A 22,141-nucleotide genomic window follows, 5' to 3' on the forward strand; every position below is an offset into this window, starting at 1 on the left:
CGACTAGTGTTTAATACTCTACAGCTTGATACAGGGTCCAATAAGTTTATTTGTGGTAATTGAATATATATTACGAATGCCATTTCTCAACTTCATCGGGAATCTGAAAAAATCAGTGAAACAAAATTTCTCCGTAATAACGGTTATTGTCCCATTTTTCTAATTTGCATCACCAACGAGGGCGTGCATATAAGCAAACTCGGCAATTAATCACTAATGCAAAGTACAAGTGTAAGTAAAACAAACATACTAAGAAGCAGTGGCGGCGCGTCAATAGGGCCAACCGGGGCAATGCCCCGGTTGTTTTTCGGTATAATAAAAAATATTCGAAAAATACCTCAATATCGGTTGCACAGACTGTCTACACTAGCCATATTCTCCCGACATGGTTCATTTTTCGCTCGCAAAGCCTTCGCCGAACGTCGACGGGGCGACGCCGATTTTGCCCCGGTTGCTCATTGTATATCGTATTCTCTCTTTTATCTTCCACTCGCCGCGTTTGTCTCGTTTGTTTTCTGTTCTTTTTCTAAATCATCGGGGCTAGCCCCGAAATTATGACGACACAATGCCGACGTTTCTTACAACAACGTGTTGACATATTCACGCATTCCTACTCGTTCGTTGGTTGCTTGAAGAGTTGATAGTTTCCTCGCCTTCGTTTTCGTCGCTTGTTTCGCTATTTGAATCAGTTAGAGACCTTTAGTCCATTTGCTTTCGATTTTCCACATTCCTTTTGAGCTTCGCATTTCTTAGCCTTAGACCTCATAATGAATAAGGTTGATGCACTACTTCGCACTCCGTTTTCGCAGCTGCCGCTGGAACAGAAATAAGAGGTACAACGTCTTGGGCCTTATCAACCAAAAAATTGTTCACTGGAACAATCCCATGACGGAGGAAAGCGTCGGCGAACATTCTGCGCAGAAACTTGGTATAAAAAACACGAATGGTTGTGTTAACAGCGAGGACAAAAATGCACTTTTTTGTTTTATTGCCTACTTTTTGCTACCGCCCGTGACTCACGTTGGTGTAAATTTGGTTTTAGAGATCTTAAACATCTTTCCGAGCGTGCCAGGGATCATCAATCTTCTATGGAGCATCTGGACAATGCAGTAAAATACCGAACATTCGGAAATGTTAATATTGCAGCACAGTTGGATGAAGGACGCGCGGTTTCTATTCGTCGGCACAACCAAAACGTCGAGAAAAACCGCCATGTTCTCGGTCGATTGATAGATGTTTTGAAGTTCATTGGTTGTCACGAGCTGTCCCTCCGTGGGCACGATGAACGGGCTGGCTCTTCTAATAGAGGGGTATTTTTGGATATGGTGGAATACACCGCATCCCTAGATACAGTATTGAGAGATCATCTTGATGCCGCAACTGTTTCGAAAGGGACATCTAAGGATATCCAAAATGATTTGCTCGACTCAATGTATAAAATTTATTCACAACATTTGGCTCTGGAAATTGAGAATTGCCAGTTCCTTTCAATTCAATCTGACGAGACAACTGACATCACGTGCGTTTTCCAACTGGCTGTGATTTTTCGGTTTGTGAAAGATGGTAAACCTACCGAGAGATTTCACAGCTTTGTACCAATCGTTGATCGCACGGCTTGCGGGATGGTGACCGTACATTTGAACCCACGTACATTTGAACCCATGTGTATATTCGCGGGTGCTAAACCCATGGGTTAGGGTTAGTATGGGTTCAAATATCCGTAAAACAACAAAAATTTCCATAGGTGCAATAGTATGCCGGTGCAATCGTCGTGGGTTCAAATGTAATGGAACCTTGCGGGATATCGGCTGTACTGAAAGAAGTGTTACAGCCTTACAAGTCAAAATTGATAGCTCAAACTTATGACGGCGCGGCAGTCATGAGTGGGTCGAAACATGGTGTTCAAGTTTATATAAAAGAAGATTTTTCTCATGCGCATTTTTTACATTGTTATGCACACCAATTTAACCTCGTTATTAAAAATATGTGTCTTGATACCCCTCTCGTCCGTATATTTTTTGCAAATGTTTCGGGGTTTTCTTCATTTTTTCCGTTTCGCCGAAACGCTCTGACCTCCTTCGCCAGATATGTAGCCGCCGTCTCCCAGCTTGTGCACCAACACGTTGGAACTTCCAATCACGCGTGGTGCAGGGCGTGTCCGAAATTAGGTCTGAGCTCATTGAGTGTTTCAATGGCATTCAGAGCACTCCGGTTTGGGACGAACGCTCTGTGAGGGAGGCGGCAGGTCTAAAGCGTCTGCTAGAAGATGGTGAGTTTTCATTTTTTCTCCACAATATTCTATCACGTGGATGTATTATACGGCGCATTGCAGTCAAGGCTAATGGATGGAGCGTCTGTGCAGTCGTGTATTTCAGACTTCTGCGATGCTGTATCTCGTGTCCGGGAAACAATAAAATACGACGACACATGGAGTGCTTCTTTACGCCGCGGGCGTACCGCTTCTTTACAACGCAGCGTTTGATTTTGTCTGCAAAGGAATGCTGTGACATTCTGGTGAATCAAATAGGCGATCGTCTGCGCACTGAACACCTTGCCGCGTTCTCTTTGATGAACCCCAAAAATTTTTCAAAATCCCATCCATTTGTTGTCAATTTCCCATCCATTTGTTGGCTACTGTCTCCAAATTTTACCCCATGATAAACGTGGGTAAATTGGAAAATGAATTGCGATGTATATACACCAATCAAACTTTTTTGAACATCACATCAACTTGCGCGCTCTATGGGTTCCTCATAGATAACACTCTAGTAACTACCTTTGCGGCGTCTGCAAAATTTCTGGACATCATTTTGACGACGCCTATTTCTTCCGCCGACGCAGAGCGAACATTCAGCACGCTGAAGCGTATTAAAACGTATCTCAGAAACACAATGAAGCAAGATAGATTAAATTCCTTGGCTGTTTTATTCATTCACAGAGACGTTATTTATGGGATGCATGACTTTAATCAGCGCGTTATTGAGCATTTTGCTTCCAAGAAACCGCGGCGTGTTGCATATATGTTCAAGCAGTAGAAGTCTAGCAGCATATATATCTATGAGTGAGCGACGCATGTCCTTATCTTTGCATTAGTTTTCCTTTCTTCATAGTAACGTTTTAAACCTTATTTTAGGTTTTGTCTGCTTTCCCGAAGTTTCTGTTAATATGTCATTGTATTTATCTGGGTAAATATTGCCTTTTCTTTTGAAAGAGGTTTCAAAATAAACTATGTCTATATTTATTAATCCCTTGACTTGGACCAGTTTTTAAAGACACTTTCTTATCGTTAAAAATTGTCGCTTTTGCCGATTGGTTGTTACCGATGGAATGGTTTTTATACTCATAAAATGATGGGAGAACTTACAGCGCTCATCCTGTCCCCGTAGATGGGGGTGACTTGGTCCCGCAGTAGTTTGCCCCGGTTGTCAAAATGACCACGCGCCGCCACTGCTAAGAAGTATTACGATCCGCGTATTTGAGAGGTAAAGTCGGATATCTTCGAGGTCGAGCAGCGACACAAATGCCTACGAGACAAGACTAGAATTTAAAAACGTACAATATCACAATTAATAACGACGTGTAAATAAAAATCACTATTGGCACAAACATGGTGTACAAAGTGCCTAACACGATTGAAAAAATTCTACAAAGGCTTCATTGGATTTAGGTACCAATTATTGAGTGAAAGAACGTGTGTTTCAAGTAAAGAATCCTATTATTTACACGGGAATAAAATCTTATACGAATGATAATCACCAACTGGAGATTATGGACAGTATGATTATATATCAATAAACTATACCGGTACTTGTTTGAGCATTGTTTCAAGCCCGAATTACCGACCGAGTGCTAAAAATCGACTGGTCGTAGAACTCTGAATTGCTGGACTGCGTCGAACTTTGTTTTGCAAAATGGAAGGTTAAAATGCGCTTTGCTCTGCCGTCTATCGATATTGCTTGGTGCAACGCATGAGTGCGTGCACGAAATTTGACTAAGGCAGTCTATATACATTTGTTGTGGCGCTATGTTGTTCAGATATCGTTCGTCGAAGCTATGTAACATTTCCAGTAACGCTAAACAAATTTTAATACTGTTCCGTGTTATTAGGCACTAGCACCGACTTTATGCTGGAGGAGTGTGCAGGCTCAAGTTAAGAATTAGTAGATGTTTGTGTTTGGCTTTAGCTGCTCTGGCATAGCATAAAATCGATACTAAAATGAGACATTGGAGTGTTTGTTTGCACAATCCTAGCATTTGTCATTTTAGTCCTTGATAATCCGCTAACACAATGTGATGTTTGAGCACCTAATTGTAAGCCGTAGGCGATTCTGTTGTCGCGTATTTGTATATCGATTTTAGCCAACGGAGAATTGTTTAGCCTATATCTGATTTCTTTGGGATTGAGGCCAGAAGACCAAGTAAATTTGTTTCAAAAAAGGTAGAGCATGCGGTCCAAGTCTGCGAGACGGCAACAGATTTTTGGATTTGCGTCAAAATATGAAAAATTAATAAGCAACAAAATGTTCAGTTTTGTGACTAATTTTGACTTATATTGTATTTGTAGAAAGGCGCCTTGTGGTTAAGAAGAATTCCACTCAGTAGATCGTAGCCCCTATTTTTTATGTTGAGGGCCGTGGAGGTATGGAACGACGAGTTCGAAAACCCAATTAATGTGAAAAAAATTAACACAATTTAGTTTTATATGACTTCGCAATATTTCTGCCATTTCTGTGTTGTATTAGAATTAAAATAAATTCATCATCTCAAAATGAAGCACCGCCTTCTTGTATGGGGTGCAACACAAATAGTACAAGTATGTCGCTCGAAGGAAAGCATGGTTATCGGTGAGGACATGAAAAACGTTGCAACGTTAGACAAAAACGAAAATGTAGCTGACGGATGGAGTCTTGTCGTTAGCAAGTAAGTGGTTGTTATAAGGTAGTATATATATATATGTGTATGTCGATGTAGTTTTAGATATATATAGATATATATGAAAACTACATTGACGTACCAGTACTTCTTCTTAGTGAACTATAGCCATGGCTTTGTGCTTAATGTACCTATGGATATTTAAACAATGAGACTATAGCCGATTTAACCTCTCGAAAACTTGGAGACCTTACATTGTCTTTAGGGAAGGAGTTATAAGTGACATCGACAATGATTCCGCTATTCAACTGAAGTACGGATTCGGCCATAAATTAGGTCCAAGAGCTGAAGATGTTTTTGATCAGATAATTGACGCCAGAGACTGTTGTGTGTTGCCAGGTTTAGTAGATGGTCATACACATCCAGTTTGGGCCGGGGATCGTGTTCATGAATTTGCAATGAAATTAGACGGCGCAACGTATATGGACGTACATAAGGTGGGTATATATGTACTACTTCATTCTCAAGAGTATTGTTTCAATATAAGTTAAAATGCTGAAATCAAATCCCGTGAATAAACACGTGATCAAAACACACCATTGTTCAATGTTGGGAGGCATGAATCAACTTTTATCATAGGATCTAATAAAAATGACTCGGACGCGTATTCGATTAACCGTTCAACTGAATGACTGGTTTTAAGTACTTTTACCCAATACTGATTTCGATCGTGGCAGCGTAGAAAACACATACAATATGTAAATCTTTGACAGGCTGGCGGAGGTATCAATTTTACAGTTCGACATACTTGCGATGCGACAGAAGACGGACTTTACAATTCGTTCAAAGAACGTTTGCGTAGGTAAGAACTAATTTCAAACATTTTATACTTTCAATCTTATTCGTTCCGTTAGTCAGTTGTTGGCATACCCAAAATCAGGATTTCATTTTGTGGAATCGATGTTATTGGCTCATCAATTCGATTGATGTCTTTATTAAATTGCCGGTATGAACAAATTTCAAGTCGATTATTGTTATTGGCGCGTGGTTTATCCATGGGGAAACCATACAAATGTGATAAAATACTTCATAAATGTTCATCTATAAAGCTGATCCCGTAATAATTGCACGAAACCTCAATCATAAGTTGACTTAAATGATAACATTTATCTCGAAATTAGATGAGATATGATTCATTCGCTGGTCATACCCAGAAATGGTTAAGAGAAACTAGGTTTCAGTTCCTTCTACGCAAAAACGCCACAATATTTATTTGCTGATTTGCAGAATGTTGCAATCTGGAACTACATTGGTGGAATGCAAGAGTGGATATGGTTTGAATTTACAAACAGAAATGAAAATGTTAAGAGTTATTGACAGAGCGCAAAGGGATCCTGATATTCCTATCCAGATTTCAAGTACATATTGTGGAGCTCACTCTATTCCAAGGTAGAGCCTATTTGGTATAACAGCAACTAATTTAAAATTTTAATATTGTGATCCTGTCATGTACAAGAATTTTATACATTATTTTTCTCGAAGTAATAGATGACGAAGGCGCCCATGTTGATGAGGAAAAGTCCAACGGTGTGATTCAGGGGATTCATTTTTGAATTATCGTGATAATCAGCGACCCGATATTATGGGCAAACTACCTACTACCTATTGTTTTTGAGTTTGATACATAAGAGAACCCGTTCTAAAATTGTGAATCCGTTTACTCGGGGAAATCATTGAAATGCCCAGAGCTTTAATTGAATGATCGCAATTCACAAGTCTAACTTGTGGACACTTAGACTTGCTGCCTTGAAGCAATTTGGTGCACAAAGTTCACAACTACGTTTGTGGAACGCTATTGACGGACATTGCAGGAACTATCGTATTAATTAGTGAAATATTAGGAATGTGCGCTTTCAAAATATATATGTTTATATTGCTTCTGTCAAGATTTTATTTAAAATATTTTAAAATTATAAAGTGGTTCAACGGCAGAACAAGCGGTACACGATGTCATAAACGTTCAGATCCCTGCCATAAAGAAAGAAATGTTGGAAGGAAACTTGACTGTTGATAATATTGATGTTTTCTGTGAGAAAGGAGTCTTTGATGTCGACCAATCTCGACGAATTTTAAAAGCTGGAATCGGAGCAGGATTGCTCGTGAATTTCCATGGTGATGAACTCAATCCGGTGAAAGCAGCTGAGGTGAGATTTTTAATGATTAATTTTTTACTAGTTGTTCATATCGGTTATGGGAAAATTCGCCGCAGGAAATCTCGCCGCTGGAACGATATCCCTAATACACAGTAACTGCGATGAGGCTTACGAATAATTTTACATTCAATGGTTGATTATAGGCAGCCGCGGTATCATTAAACACCCATGCTTATTGGAACGAAATTCTTTGCAGCAATAGCTTTGTGATGACATGTTTCAATATTAAAGCGTTTCAAATTCATATATCAGATGGGAGCGGAGCTGGGAGCGCATGCAATTAGTCATTTGGAAGAAATTTCAGACGAAGGAATACGAGCAATGGCACTAGTAAAGTCAGTAGCTGTTCTGCTACCAACTACTGCTTATATATTACGGTAAAGTAACCTTTATTCAAATCAACAAATATACTTACGCAAGTATGCTCCAGAAATGAGAAATTTTTATATTTTATGTTCAACAGACTCCCTCAGCCACCGGCACGAAAGATGATTGATCGTGGAGTGCCTGTCGCTCTTGGATCGGATTTCAATCCAAATGCTTTTTGCATGAACATGGTATTTGTTGTAATTATTATATGCTTATGCAGCCTATTTGTGAGGCTGAAGTGACATTTACAGATATTCGATTTACAGCCTCTGGTTATGCACCTAGCCTGTGTTAACTTCCGCATGTCTATGACGGAAGCTCTTCATGCTGCAACCATAAATGCTGCCGCCTCTCTCGGAAAATCGTCCTCTCATGGGTCATTAGAAGTAGGTAAAAGAGGGGACCTGCTTGTTTTGAAAGCTCCGAGGTAAGTTGCAACATACATTTGCTTTTTTTCTTTCACGTAACCTCTTTTTGATACTTTTTCTAGATGGGAGCATTTAATTTATCAATTTGGAGAAGTAGGACATATTCTTATGTATGTTGTTTGCAACGGAAAGATTGTTCACGAGGGACTCACTGATTGACATATATATTTCTGTTTAACACTGTGTATAATGAATAATATAAGGTTACAGGATGAAAACTTGTGTCGCCCCTATTCTTTGTGTACCAGTTGGAGAAACACGAGAATCCATCAGATCTCACATTTTATGTCACGTCAGAACTTGGTAGTATGCGTTTTCATACCATGAATGGGTCATTATGATTTTTGATTCCAAAATCACAACTGATTTGAATGTTCATAGTTACAGGGGCGAGGTATAGTCTAGAAAATAAGTGGTCCTCATGGATTTGCTACTGGTATTAGCATATTCTCTCAGTTGAAACGCAGTCAAACCCTAATTTTTCATTGATCTTATGTATATATAACACTGACAGCATCCGTCGCATATCCGTTTTGAGCAGATAAGAAAGATACCATAAAGCGTTACGTTCCACTATCTTCACGTGTGAAGTTGATAATTATCATTCAATACTGAGGAACTAAAATGCTTCGTTGTAACTATATTTTTGACTAGTTTTAAATCGTGGTTTTATGTTGACCTGCTCGAGTACTTATCTATTGCAATGAAGTCCGAATGAGGTATCTAATCGCGAGCGGTGCAATTTGAGTACAATACTGCAGAGACAAGAGCGGACGGAGGCGTATATACTAAACGATTTTTGTTTGATGGGCAAATAAGTGAGCCATTTGTAAATATGAGTCGCTCAGAAACGCTGGTGACTTGTCATATCAGGTGTGCGGGAACGACGTTATTATATTACAATTAGCAACCAAAATCCACATCTAGCTGGCTTGGGTTGGTTCAATAGGTTTTTGTAACATCCCACAGTACGGCGATATACGTATGCTGGTATATTCTGCTAGCGGGCCGTTGCATAAAGGTATTCGTTCGATAACAGAGAAAGTAATGCCTGTATGCTGCTTGCAAGATGATATATATATTCTCGGAATGAATAACCTTACAATAGGATAAATTAGGCTGAAGTATCTGCAATCTGATAGTCTTTGGGGACAATGGGTAAAAATAATGAATAGTGGATGGTGTTGCTAGCTTAAACGCCAGAAAGTGTTGACAAAGCTACAACATGAGAACATGCAGTAAGGTTTTAAAAAGTAGGCAAAAAAATCATGTGCTAATTTGAGTAAATATTTTCTTAGTCTCGTAGTCAAGGTCATGGAGTAGAAGAAGGGTTATATCCACTTACGAAACATTTAAAAGTCGACCATGGATGAAAAAAATAGTAAACAGTTCGGCCATTATTGACTTATAAATGCCATGACCGAATAAATCAAATAACACGTAAGAAATTTTTTTACAGAGCACTGGTATATACTATAATACATTGTGATAATGATTGGGGAGGGAAGACTGCCGTGTGTTTTTTTCATCACAATCTCGCTGTCAGCACTTGGGAATGCTGAGCCAACTGTTGAGAATCATCATAAACTTCTACTGCTTTCAATCGACGCTTTAAGGTATAGATAAATTTAGCAAGCAATACAGTAAATTTGGTAAGTAGAAACTGTCAAATTCAAGTTCAATATTGACAAAAACTTAAAACATAATTTCCCACAATTACATTCTTCAGTGTTTTTAAAAAATATTCTAAGGTCACGTTATCCAAAGTTTTCATCAATACAAATGTGTGTGTTATTTTAACAATACAGCTGAACCGTTTTGTGAAATATATACCGGTATTTCAAGTTGTAAATATATATTTTAATAAAGTTATTCAGTTTCATACCGACTGTGTATAAACGAATTTGATTATATTATAGAATATATGTGTTATAGGTGGGATTATTTCGACCACATTAAAGACATGCCAGGCTTCAAATATCTTCGCGAAAATGGGATAAGAGCAGAGTATGTGAAGCCAGCGTTTCCATCCCATACATCTCCGACACATACAACAATGGCTACAGGTTAGATATAAGCGGATCATTCTAAGACCAAACAATTGGTCTTATGGTTACAGCACGTAGTGTATGTCAGATAACCATCTAATTCACCATTATAAACATTCGTTTGTTAATGCATACTTAGCCTGGATTGACAGGTGTACCCGAGTATGGATTCAAGATGAACTGGTGTCGCAATCATTAGAATCAAACGATGCCATGTTTAAATATTTAAAATCATATAACACTTAAATATTCAACTAAGGACTCTACTCCGAAAGTCATGGCATCGTTCATAACTGTTTCTATGATCTGGAAAAAAATACAACTGGCCAAACTGATTTTCATGGAGGACTTGCAATTAACGATTGGTGGGACAACGGACAAGAACCAATTTGGATTACAGCTTCATCTCAAGTAAATGAGCTTACATTTGAAATTTCTTATAGCTTATTCAACTAAGTTACATTCTTTGTTGGTACTGGTACTGGAGTGACATTTTTAAATTGTAAATTTTTGGCTTTAGGTTAGAATTAAAATATGTACCACGGAAGTTTTTATCATATTTTATTTCTTAGATAGATAATAAAAGATTGGGTATAAATATTATATTTACTTGTTCATTATTCCACAAGGGATTGAAAAGTGGCGGTTACCTGTACCCGGGAAGCAATGCAACAATTGGCGGGAGAAGTGCCACAAGATCCATTCTTCAGAAAAAGACTACGAAATTTGACGAAAAGATATGGCAAAAACGGATAGATGACGTCATGAAATGGTTCACTGAAGATGACTTCGATTTTGTCGCTTTATACTTTGAACAGGTTATAAAATTCCTAATACCCTACTATGAAAATAAGGGTTTCCAGCACCAAGGTCAATTTTTATTATCCTTTATTTTAGCCTGATGCATTCGGTCACAAATTCGGTCCTGACTCAGATGAAGTTCTGAAGATGATCTTACCTGCTATTGACAGAACGTTACAGCATCTTTTCAAGCAAGTCCAGAACTACGGCCTCACAGAAAATTTGAACATGATCATTGCAAGGTATTTGTGTCGAACGACAAATAATGAACTAGATTCGCGCTAGCTAGACATTATTCAATTAATTCATTTGCAGTGATCATGGAATGACAAATATTAAGCTGGACATACCGGATGATGAAGTTATTGTTATTTCAAAATATATTGAACCAAGTTGGGTAACATTTCAATTTGGTTACGGACCTTTGGGACTTGTTGAGCCGGTAACAGAACATAAAACGAATGTTTATGAAGCATTGAAGGGTATGGAAAGACAATCTTCATATATTTAACCCGGACTATACGTTGAAATTAATTAATGACATGTGATTCGGATCTTAATTATTGATATACCGGAACTATTGTGAGATCTTTACGCGTATTGCCAATATTTCAACTATCGGTCATATTAAGTTCGATTTTTTTTATTGTTAAGTCGAACGTTTTTGTACTTCGGTGTCAAACGAAATTCAGATATCTCTAAAAAACAGGACTTAGAGTCGAAAATATTCGACTAAAACGAGCAAAGGTGAAGTGTTTATCAATATGTTACTGGTTTTGCTGAAAATATTCGGACCACTATAAATGTGATTACATAAACTGATAACAACATGTCTGTGGTTTACGTGATAGAACTAGAACGCTAAATTCTGTTTGTTTTTCTCAGCTGCCAACACTCACATGGACGTTTATTATAAAGAAGATATTCCAGAGAGATTTCATTACAAAAACAATCCTCGTGTACCTTCTATCTTTATTTTAGCCCATCCAGGACACCGTGTTTATGATGTAAGTATTTGTTGCAAACTAATGAAATCTCAATAATATCCTGGGCGGCCTTAAAATGATCTATTTTCCAGAAATTTCCAGAGTCTCACGCCTATAAAGGAGATCATGGCTACGATAATGACCTGGAGAAGATGAGAGCATCCTACTATAGCATAGGACCGTCGTTCAAAGTAAGCAGCAATATGTTTTCTATAAGCAGAGTGATGATCCTAAATGAAGTAGCATTTACAAAGTTTAGAAATATCAATTTTGATATCATTTGGTTGGAACATTTATTACCTTCCAATCGAGTGTAGCGAGATAGCAACGAAAGAATGTACATGTTATTCCAAGTATTTCCCACTAAACATTGCTACCTCACCAGTAAATCAGAAATAATCTTCGGAATCTTCATATTCCACAGGATACTATTATCATATGAGAAAATTGGTACTCCCGAAATATGTGAACCACGATGGCGGACACTGGAACGTAGTATGTATACCAGGTTAGGGTTAGGCAATAATTTCAGGTACAAATTCTACGGGAGTCACTTGGCTAGTCCCCGAACTCGCGATAGAGCTAAGATAAGGTAAATTTTAAGAAGATAAAGGCCTTACCCTAACCTGGTACACAGACTACGTTCCGGTGCCCGCCATCTTGGTTCACATACTTCGGGAGTACCAGAAAATTATCAGACTGCTTGCCACCACATGGTGGTTCACTTGTTCCCCGCTTCCACCATTTTAAACTTCTGGTATTATTAAAATGCTCAATTGTTATTATACCCAATCTAAACAGGTAGCCAAAAGACAAGTCTTAATTTACCACTGGAGCACATTACTCCGCCGGGATAAATGATGAAGATTAAAGATTTTTCTGGCAAAAAAAATGATTTGATCTCAATCAAAACTCAGAACGCCCAATCTTAAGTAATCACTGTAAAGCATCTCATTTCATTGTAAGCTGTTTCGTTTCACGTACCCAAGCAAAAACATGTTTTTATAAATCCGTTGACATTATTATAATCTTACCATACATTTATTAAACAGAAAGGAATAACGGTCGAAGGATTTGAATCAGTCAACATATATCCTCTCATGTGCCATCTTCTTGGTTTGGAACCTGCACCAAACAATGGTTCGCTTGATGTTTTGTTTACTACTTTGAGAGAGATCGAAAATGAATCCGAAAACGAACAAACAATGTATTTTATACTTTCTACTACGTCTTTTGGGCTCGTTCTTACTTTTTTCGTAAGACAAATGTCTTAGTAATGAAGTTAACAAAATTATTTGCAGGAAAAACCAGTGACTGGTTTTTTATTCAAATAATAATTGTACATTGATCATCATTTTATATGTAAATAATAGTATATAAGAATAATCAATAGGGTGTCCGCAAGGATGGGCGCATATAATATTAGAAATTTTAGCATGCAATTAAAACTAATATTATTTTCATAAATGCTTTCCCATAATTAGCATGAACTCGATGTAATAAATTTACATTGTCGTCAATTTTGTTATATATATTCACTTTTTATTCGTTGAATCAAAGTCATTAAATGGAAATGGAAATTGTTTAGCATTGCGTGGGTATAGAGACAAACATCTAAAAAGGAAAATAAAAACCTACCAACAAGGATTAATGTTTTTCAGCCTATAACTCCAAGCGGTGGCAATCATATTTTGTTATTGTATGCTTTGGTATAAAAATATTTTACTGATAACTCATTATTCATTTGTCACTACGCACAACAAAATATTTCACCTGGGTGTATCTTGACCCATCACGGGCTCTTCGTGATTCGATTGCAACGAAACGTTACCAAAAATGAATGGTCAAATATATATATTTTACAATGGAGACTTCAATGGATAGCTTACTCTTGTGGATATATACAGCTAGATACAGATTACAGCGCCAACGTGTAGGTGGTTCAATTTTAAATATTCTTCCGGAAGCCTATACCAACTTTAATGTAGCGTCCATGCTTGATAACGCGTGTAACTGTATTTGAATAATGAGTAACTTCATACGGCATATACGGTTATATAGATAGACGAACACCGCCACACTTAATTTTGAAAGAATTCCATGTAGAGTGATGCCAAGTGCATCAACTAATTTGCGCTCACAATAATGGCATGCATTTCAAAGCTTTGTAAATATTATTCTGCCTCTATGTTTGATCTCATGATTCTGCCTGGGACTGATCTCAGAGCAAAGTTACGGACGACTGCTAAAATGTCAACAGCTGCTCAGACTACAATGAATCACAGGGCAGAATTGCTCGTTAGTAAATACAGATTGACGCGAGACCCAATACGATGACGACAACAGCTATGAGATAATAAATTACACATAAGTTAGCTAAGTTCTTGGAAATAAATACTGGGCATTGAAATTATAGCCAAAATCATTTTCAATTATAAATTTCATCTGCTGCTAATAGAAAATCTTCGATTCGAGTATTTGGCGTGTAGGCCGTAGCGCTGATATATAAGGGTTTCACATGCAAATTCCTGAAATATCAAATACAATTTAAACTAATTTAGCTGTTCAAAACAGCACCATTGCATACATTAAATAAATACATAAGTACATTAGAAATTGAAAACAAATATCGAAACACTTGATTCTAGAAAATGTAAAATAAACATTTTTAATCAAGTTTTCATCTTGGCTGACTACTATTTCCAAAAAAGAATATGACAAATATTACATCAAATTGAGTAATCCTACTAAAATCTTTGATAAACCACGCCAACAAGTAACACTGTCAATCTCATCGGTGTTAAAACTGTGGAGGAAGGTATCAGGCAGTGAAAAGAATTCGAAGTCCGAACAATAAGAAAGACATGATGCGTGACATGAGTAATCAGATTGAAAAATATCATGAACATTTCTACATCACTTCCGGGTTGACTGCCTCACGACTACTAGCCGATCAGATAAATATCTTGTGCAGTGGTAAGTATTAAGCAACGAGAATATGAACTGCAATCTACATAAAAGAGTCAAGTGATAGATTTTCGTTATCTTTGTCGCGAGTTTGTAAAATTAATTAAATGCGCGTAGGAAAGTAAAATGTATTTTGATCGGAAGTCCAGTTGTCTAACGTCTATCGAACCTAATCAGTGTTAGCAGCAAGACAAGCGTTAGGTCCAACGCTTATTTCGCGCAATGACAATGTGAAACTGGTACTACTGCCGTACTGTAACGCGAGGTCTATCCCACAATATCATGAAATCCTACTGAAGCTTGTGCTAATGCGTGCGGTTTACATGTTAAATTCAGACGCATTCCACTAATCATCGCAATCATTACTAATCACGTATTTGTTTTTATCTAAACAGCAGTCTAGTATTGGTGGCACTTTGTAGGCCATCAGAACTGAAACTGAAGCAAGAGTTTCCGTGAAACCTTTTAAAGGTGTAGGAAAATGAGGGCTGTCACCCATAGAACGTGTGGAATTTTGAACAGGCAATCCTGAACTTAAGATAGAAGATTTGATAGATCTTTTGTACAGGTTGTCTCGCTTGTCACGACAGAGCAAATGTATTTTAGCATGTGGCGGTCAATGTTCAGTTTATTTCCGTCGGGGAATATGGAAGCATCATCTTTAAGGTGATTCCGGTAGGCAATATTGCTTCAATGTGAATTTGATATCTGGAATACTCAGTTGCCATTAATCAACCATTATAGTCATTGATGAATTCACAAAACAAAACAGCGTTTTTATCCTTCTGTTGAAGGTGATTTTTCTATCCTGCATGCTTAGTTTAGCCTACTTGTGGAGTTGAAGGAATCTAAAATGTATGCTGAATTTGAACTGATGTTTGTTTTTCAGTTTTCATTAGTTATGTACTTGGTTTAGGTTTTTTCTCTATTGAATTTTCATTTATGTGAAGATGGCAAAAGAAGGTGTCACTAAATGCGAAGGTAAGCGTTATAATTATTACAAAAGTAAGCGTCGCACGTTGTTGAAATATCGTCCAAAATTACTGTCGCAACAAAATCATTTCCAACATTAATTGGTGCAACAAAATCATTGCATCAGGATTCAAAAATTGCTATGTTAAGCATACATTTGTTAGAATAGGCCGCGTAACAACATAGTAAGCTTATTAGCAAAGCTCACATATTAATGATCTTTGATAACCGAATTATCATGCTAAAGCAGAATTGATCAATCAGACGTGATTTAGTTTTATAATAAACTTTTAAACGGTTATGTTTTTGGTTTGCATACGTCATTAGCGTGCTGTGACACTGCATTTTTACATACGGTATTTTGTATTAACAATATTTCGAGAACCTTCGGCTTGCTAGCAATCCACCTAGGAATAAGAGCAGTGATACGGATTGTTTTTCTAATTGCAAGATCATTAAAATTATGTATCGCACGTGGATTGAGATCAATTAATAATAATAATAAATGTAACAAGGTTGGGATAATATCCATGAATGTCCCGAAAGAAATCGTTCTTTTACTTATTCCAGCTCAAATACTTTTTATCAAGTCCATGCTTCCGAAAACAAATAACTAGTTAATCCCATACCCGACATGGAATGGTAACCGGACGAGAGGCTATGGTTCACCATATGGTTAATCCGTCATATCGGCTTTCCTCTCCCCCAGGATAAATATGTAAATCCTAATCATAACGAGAATACCATTAATTGGACAAGACTTCGAAACATGGCCTGTGAAAATTCACGCGCCTTTGACAGCTGGTACATGACAATATAAATTCTTGTATTATTTGTTTCAGTTCTTTCCTTTATCCTGAGCGGAATTCTCATTATCGGAGGAATAGCTTTGCTGGTTTCTCGTTTCCCACAGAAGTTTGCAGGATGGCAGATTCAAGATCAGCTCATCATTTCTCCGAATTCGTCAATAGTAAATGCCTGGGAGAATCCTGAAGTACCGTGTTACATGAAATTCTACGTCTATAATGTTACCAACGGAAAAGAATTCATGAACGGTGAAAAACCTATTTTGGAAGAACATGGCCCTTACACCTACCGCATGGTATCGCCTCGTTTTGATATAAAATTTTATGTGAATGATACAGTGTCTTTTCGAAGTAACCATACGTTATATTTTGAACCCGGCATGTCGAATGGCTCCGAAGATGACGTACTATTCCATATTAATCTTCCAATAGTGAAAGTAAGCGAGTCGGTACAGTCATCATCCATATCTCCGCTTTTGAGGCAATTCAAAGTTCCTGACAAACTCGTAAAGCTCGTAGGAAAAGAAGACCTCATAGTAGCACACACGGTGAAGGAGATCATCTTTGGTTACGACGAGCCAATGATGAAATTGGCCAGTAATATATTAGCCTGGTTCGGTAAAGATCTCGACCCTACTTTCGGTCCTTTTCATGAATTTAACAACACTGACGACGGACTATTTTTAGTGGGTACAGGTAGAAAAAACTTCTCCACTTTCAACGTGATTGACCGATGGAACGGGAAAAAATTGCTTTCGTATTGGACGACCAAATATGCAAACATGATAAATGGAACAGACGGTTCATTTTTACGACCAAATGTTAAACGGAACCAGACCAGATATACATACTTACCGCAAATGCAACGAGCCGCAAAGTTGGAATATGAACAGGACACAACTGTCAAAAGTGTTCGAACTTATAGATATCATTTTGCGAACGACTTATTGGGTAACATTACCGAACAGCCAGACAACGCTGGATTTTGCGTCCCAGAGGGCAATTGTTTTGATTCCGGCGTTTTGAACGTTGGAAGAGGCGATGCGCCAATATTTCTGTCTCTTCCTCATTTTTATTTGGGGTCGGAAAACTTACAAAATGGAGTCGTAGGGCTATCACCAAACAAGACATTGCACGACTCCTTCTTTCACACCGAACCGCTCACTGGAGCCGTAATGCGTTCGCAGGAGAGGTTGCAAATCAATGCTCACGTTACGAAGTCGGATTATTTTGAACAACTGAGACAAGTTCAACCTGTGTTTTTTCCATATTTTTGGATTTCCGCAGAAGAATTGGTCAATGATGACATCGCCCTGAATCTGCTACATGCTATGAAAGTTGTCGATTTTGCTTGCTACCTGGGTTACATAATAATATTTATTGGACTTGTCATTCTGGGAGCAACATTGGCTAAGTTGTACGTGCGACGTAGGTCTACGTTATCCCGCGATGAAGAACCGCTCATTTCCGATGATCATGCCGAAAACGCTTAGCTTTGTTTTTTAATAATTTGTGTTGAGTATCTTTGAACACGTTTTGCATCAATTTATCATTTTCTCCGAAATGAAAATATATACCTATTGAACCTTCGAGTACTATCTTGCTTCACCAGCGATAAGTGTCAGAATTTTTCTTGTTACAATAGTTCAATGATTTGCCAAGGAAAGGGTCAGTGATATATATACAAGTAGTAGGGCCTGGATTTTTCGAAACATTGGTGTTTCGAAGTCTAAATGAAATTAAAACATGGCAACGTTACCACATGTCGAATTCAGTGTATAATACTCGTGATGCGAGTTAAGCTTTACACAAAGGTTAGTGCTTGATGACAAAACAGTGACCAAATTAAGCTCGAATAATACGAATACAGATTTTACACGCTTCCATAATAGTTAAGTCACCATTTCCTTCAAAAACACAAGGGTTTCTATCTGTTTGCCTGTTAGGCTAGACCTCAATCTTTAGCAGTATGGCTTGGAATCGAGGGCGTTCAGGTAACTGGAACTGGCAGGAAATTTTTAATGGCAAGCTGTGACAAATTAGGAAACATTTTAATAAAATCGCGACATCAAGTACGTATATCAATATTAGTAGCGCCCCACCTCCACTCTGAATGACAATTTTGGATTACAGATGTCAATTCATGGTTCGTTGTGATATTATACATGAGATGCAGTGCAGTGTAGCTCTTTTCGTGGCCATAATTTAGTGTTTGTATGTGTAGATTGAGAATTGGGAGATAGGGCCAGCACAAGGCATCACGGAGTTCGATTAGCTCATTCCGGCGGTACCAACAACAATTATAGCAGATCATAATAAATGACGTTAATTAATATCCCATAGTAGATATGGTTGCATTTTCTATATAAAAGTACATTGCAACAAATCAGTTTATATTTTCGTTTATTCATTTAATTGTGTTATTCATTGCCATGTCGATCCATCGTAATATCGTCACGCTAATAACCGAATTTTCTTATAAAATAGGTATTTATGTAATGCTGCGCACCTGTCTGTTAACTCAGATTTTATTTTAAGAATTCCGAAACCCATAAAAATGGAGATTTAGTATGACATGAACATTTGTGAGATTGTTTCGTCATAATGAATTATTATTGTTACCGCAGGACTATTGTGACGTCACAAAGGCAAAATAACCCCGGCGAAGTATTTTCGAATTTTTGCATCTCGGATTCTAGCTTAGCGCGTATTAATTTGAATTTATACTACAGTATAGGAAGGCGTGCACTTGCGATATTCACTGCCCGAGTCCAATTCATCTTGGTTGCATTTTATATTGGGTGCATTGCTGTTTAATTCTTTATATTTAATCTTAGTCTTATTTCGATGGGTGTGCAGAACGTGTTATATTGATGAAATATATATTTTTAAACATAAAAAATAATGTAATTGAAACTGATTAGCTATTTTGGGGATTAGACATTGTAGATAATGAGAATTACATTCGTTTTTGGAATGTTTAGTTTTCAGGACTGGTGCATATAGTAAAGTTGCAAAATTGCGTATGTCCCCAAGTCATAGACACATTTCTGCCTAAGTCACAGTGCGCCATTATGACGTCACTTAACTGTGTCATACAAATTAACTTAAATCCGGCTACGACCAAAAAATTGAACCATGGCAAATTATTGACTCTCAATGGCATAACAATATCATTAGGAAGTTTTTTACGTTTTTCTCAAAACTGCTGAAAATGACTTACGCAATTCGGTTATTAGCGTGACGATATATATATATATGTCGTGACGCTAATGCTTTTAAAAAGTTTCAATCAACATTCTCACATTTGCGTACACGAGTCAATTTTACGATGGTTTGCTCGGTTGCCTACTTAGCCCAATAACTTCTTCTTCTCAATTCATCCTTTTTTACGATCCAAACCGATTCATTGTAAGGATGAAACCTAAAATGAGGTCAACGCTCCCAGAACAATAGGGAAGTCGAGTTAAAATGTAAATCAATGAATATCCCGCAGTTCAGTTGGGAGTAATAAAAAAGGAAATTAAACAATTTCATCCCGGTTTTTCTGCTGAACTATCACAACAAATAGCGCACGAATGACAGCAAATGTCAACTCAATCAAACCCCTTGTCGTTCTGTTAAATGACTAATAATTGTTTAATGTACTTCTCAATTGTTCTTCACTAAACTGCGGGATATTTAATTGACTTTACTTCTCTATTTGTATTGGAGTGTCCATAATACTCTTTCTCTCTATCGGGAACATTTACCAATGTATAATCATTATATATATATGTGCATTGTATCGCTTATCTTGTCATACTGTACTTGGATTATGTAGGTCTGAAGAAATCTGGCACCGGTCAGATGAAACAGAAGTACAGACGTTTCAGAGATACATTAGTGTTAGTGTGCAGCAATACTCTTGAATCGAATAGAACTGGGAGTACCTCTTTTAAGCGCCAGCCTAAATAGACATATGCGCTAAAATAATCATAAGATGTGTTACATGCAATATAAAAAAAATTAAGTTTTGTTTCGAATAAATTAAATGAAGGATGTCTGCAAAATGACAATGGCAGTTGCAGCGTAAAGGTCTAAAAAGCACGTTAAATAAGACATTTCCTGGTGTTTACGCTGAGGCGAGATTGAGGAATATCATGTCACTATATGAAGAGTCCTGGCATTTCGAAGTAATGCTTTGTTTCAACGATCTTTTCAAAGCTCTTTACTGTACAAATTGTCAATAACAGTAATTCTTGCGAGCATGCTCCTGTGTGGTCACTTTTCAAATTCGAAGAATGAATTAAGCTGTAATTACTTATACCGGTATTAGTAGGAGGAGGATGTTGAACAATGTTTCTAGGAAATATTTAATGATCAGTTTTCGTTTACTGAGAAAGGCAAGCTGAATATTCAGATCTCAAAACTTTGTTGCATTTTTTTACAGTATATGTCACCGCACTCATCTTACCTTTTTTTATTTATATTTTCATTATAAATAATTTTAGAAATTCACTTGAAATTTTTAAAATACTCTGTTAACAATGTCAGTTTTAATATTGGAGTTGAACCAGAGTAATTTTACGCACTTAGACAATCTTACCAACAACAATTATAGCAGATCATAATAAATTACGTTAATATCCTATCGTAGATATGGTTGCATTTTCTATATAAAAGTACATTGCAACAAATCAGTCTATATTTTGATTATTTCATTTAATTGTGTTATTCATTGCCAGTTGATCTATCGTAATATATATATGTCGTGACGCTAATTCTTTTAAAAACATTTTCACATTTGCCCAGACGAGTTGATTTTACGATGGTTTGCTCGGTTGCCTACTTAGCCCAATTACCTATTCTTCTTAATTCATTCTTTTTTACGATTCAAACCAATTCATTGTAAGAACGAAAGCTAAAACGAGGTCAACACTCACAGAACAATAGGGAAGTCAAGTTAAAATGTAAATCAATGAATATCCCGCAGTTCAGTGGGGAATAATTAAAAAGGAAATTAAACTATTACATCCCGGTTTTTCTACTGAACTATGACAACAAATAGGGCATGAATGACAGCAAATGTGAACTCAATCAAACCCTCTTTTCGTTAATTTACTTCTTAATTGTTCCTCACTGAACTGCGGGATATTCATTAACTTTACTTCTCTATTTGTATTGGAGTATCCATAATACTCTTTCTCTCTATCGGGAACAAACTTAACAATGGATAACCCTTATATATGTGCATGCTATCGCTTATCTTCTCAAACTGTACTTGAAATATGTTGGTCTGAAGAAATCTGGCACGGGTCAGATGAAACAGAACGTTACAGAGATACATTAGTGTTAGTGTGCAGCAATACTCTTGAATCGAATAGAACCGGGAGTACCTCTGTTAAACGCCAGCCTAAATAGTCATATGCTAAAATAATCATAAGATGAGTTAATTGCAATATAAAGGAAATTGACGGCTTCCGGTTTTGGTCCGAATAAATTAAATGAAGGATATCTGCAATATGACGATGGCAGTTGCAGCGTAAAGGTCTAATTAACGTTAAATAAGACATATACCTGATGTTTACGCTGAGGCGAGATTAAGGAATATCCTATGAAGAGTTCTGGCATGTCAAAGTAATGCTTTGTTTCAACGATCTTTTCAAAGCTCTTTACTGTACAAGTCGCCAATAACAG

At 37.2% G+C, this 22,141-nt stretch overlaps 3 protein-coding genes across 3 annotated transcripts; all 3 read left to right on the top strand.

The window, feature by feature from the left end:
- The first annotated feature begins 4,747 nt into the window (after positions 1-4,747).
- LOC120336800 (putative imidazolonepropionase) lies at positions 4,748-8,098 on the top strand. Its single transcript, XM_039404565.2, has 9 exons — positions 4,748-4,920; positions 5,138-5,369; positions 5,646-5,734; positions 6,160-6,321; positions 6,851-7,076; positions 7,338-7,462; positions 7,549-7,642; positions 7,721-7,881; positions 7,945-8,098. The coding sequence occupies exons 1-9, from the start codon at positions 4,769-4,771 to the stop codon at positions 8,039-8,041; spliced, it is 1,338 nt and encodes a 445-aa protein (XP_039260499.2). The 5' UTR covers positions 4,748-4,768; the 3' UTR covers positions 8,042-8,098.
- Positions 8,099-8,199: 101 nt separating this feature from the next.
- On the top strand, positions 8,200-13,304 carry LOC120336799 (ectonucleotide pyrophosphatase/phosphodiesterase family member 7-like). The gene is made up of 9 exons (XM_039404563.2): positions 8,200-9,498; positions 9,818-9,948; positions 10,190-10,341; positions 10,560-10,748; positions 10,828-10,973; positions 11,047-11,213; positions 11,617-11,738; positions 11,810-11,908; positions 12,770-13,304. Exons 1-9 carry the CDS (start codon positions 9,374-9,376, stop codon positions 12,989-12,991), a joined length of 1,353 nt encoding a protein of 450 aa, XP_039260497.2. The 5' UTR covers positions 8,200-9,373; the 3' UTR covers positions 12,992-13,304.
- A 2,261-nt stretch (positions 13,305-15,565) lies between these two features.
- Positions 15,566-18,051, top strand: LOC120336791 (lysosome membrane protein 2-like). The gene is made up of 2 exons (XM_039404555.2): positions 15,566-15,665; positions 16,499-18,051. The coding sequence occupies exons 1-2, from the start codon at positions 15,635-15,637 to the stop codon at positions 17,953-17,955; spliced, it is 1,488 nt and encodes a 495-aa protein (XP_039260489.2). The 5' UTR covers positions 15,566-15,634; the 3' UTR covers positions 17,956-18,051.
- The last annotated feature ends 4,090 nt before the right edge of the window (positions 18,052-22,141 follow it).

Source organism: Styela clava, chromosome 2 (genome assembly GCF_964204865.1).
Source record: "Styela clava chromosome 2, kaStyClav1.hap1.2, whole genome shotgun sequence".
Taxonomy (NCBI): Eukaryota; Metazoa; Chordata; class Ascidiacea; order Stolidobranchia; family Styelidae; genus Styela; species Styela clava.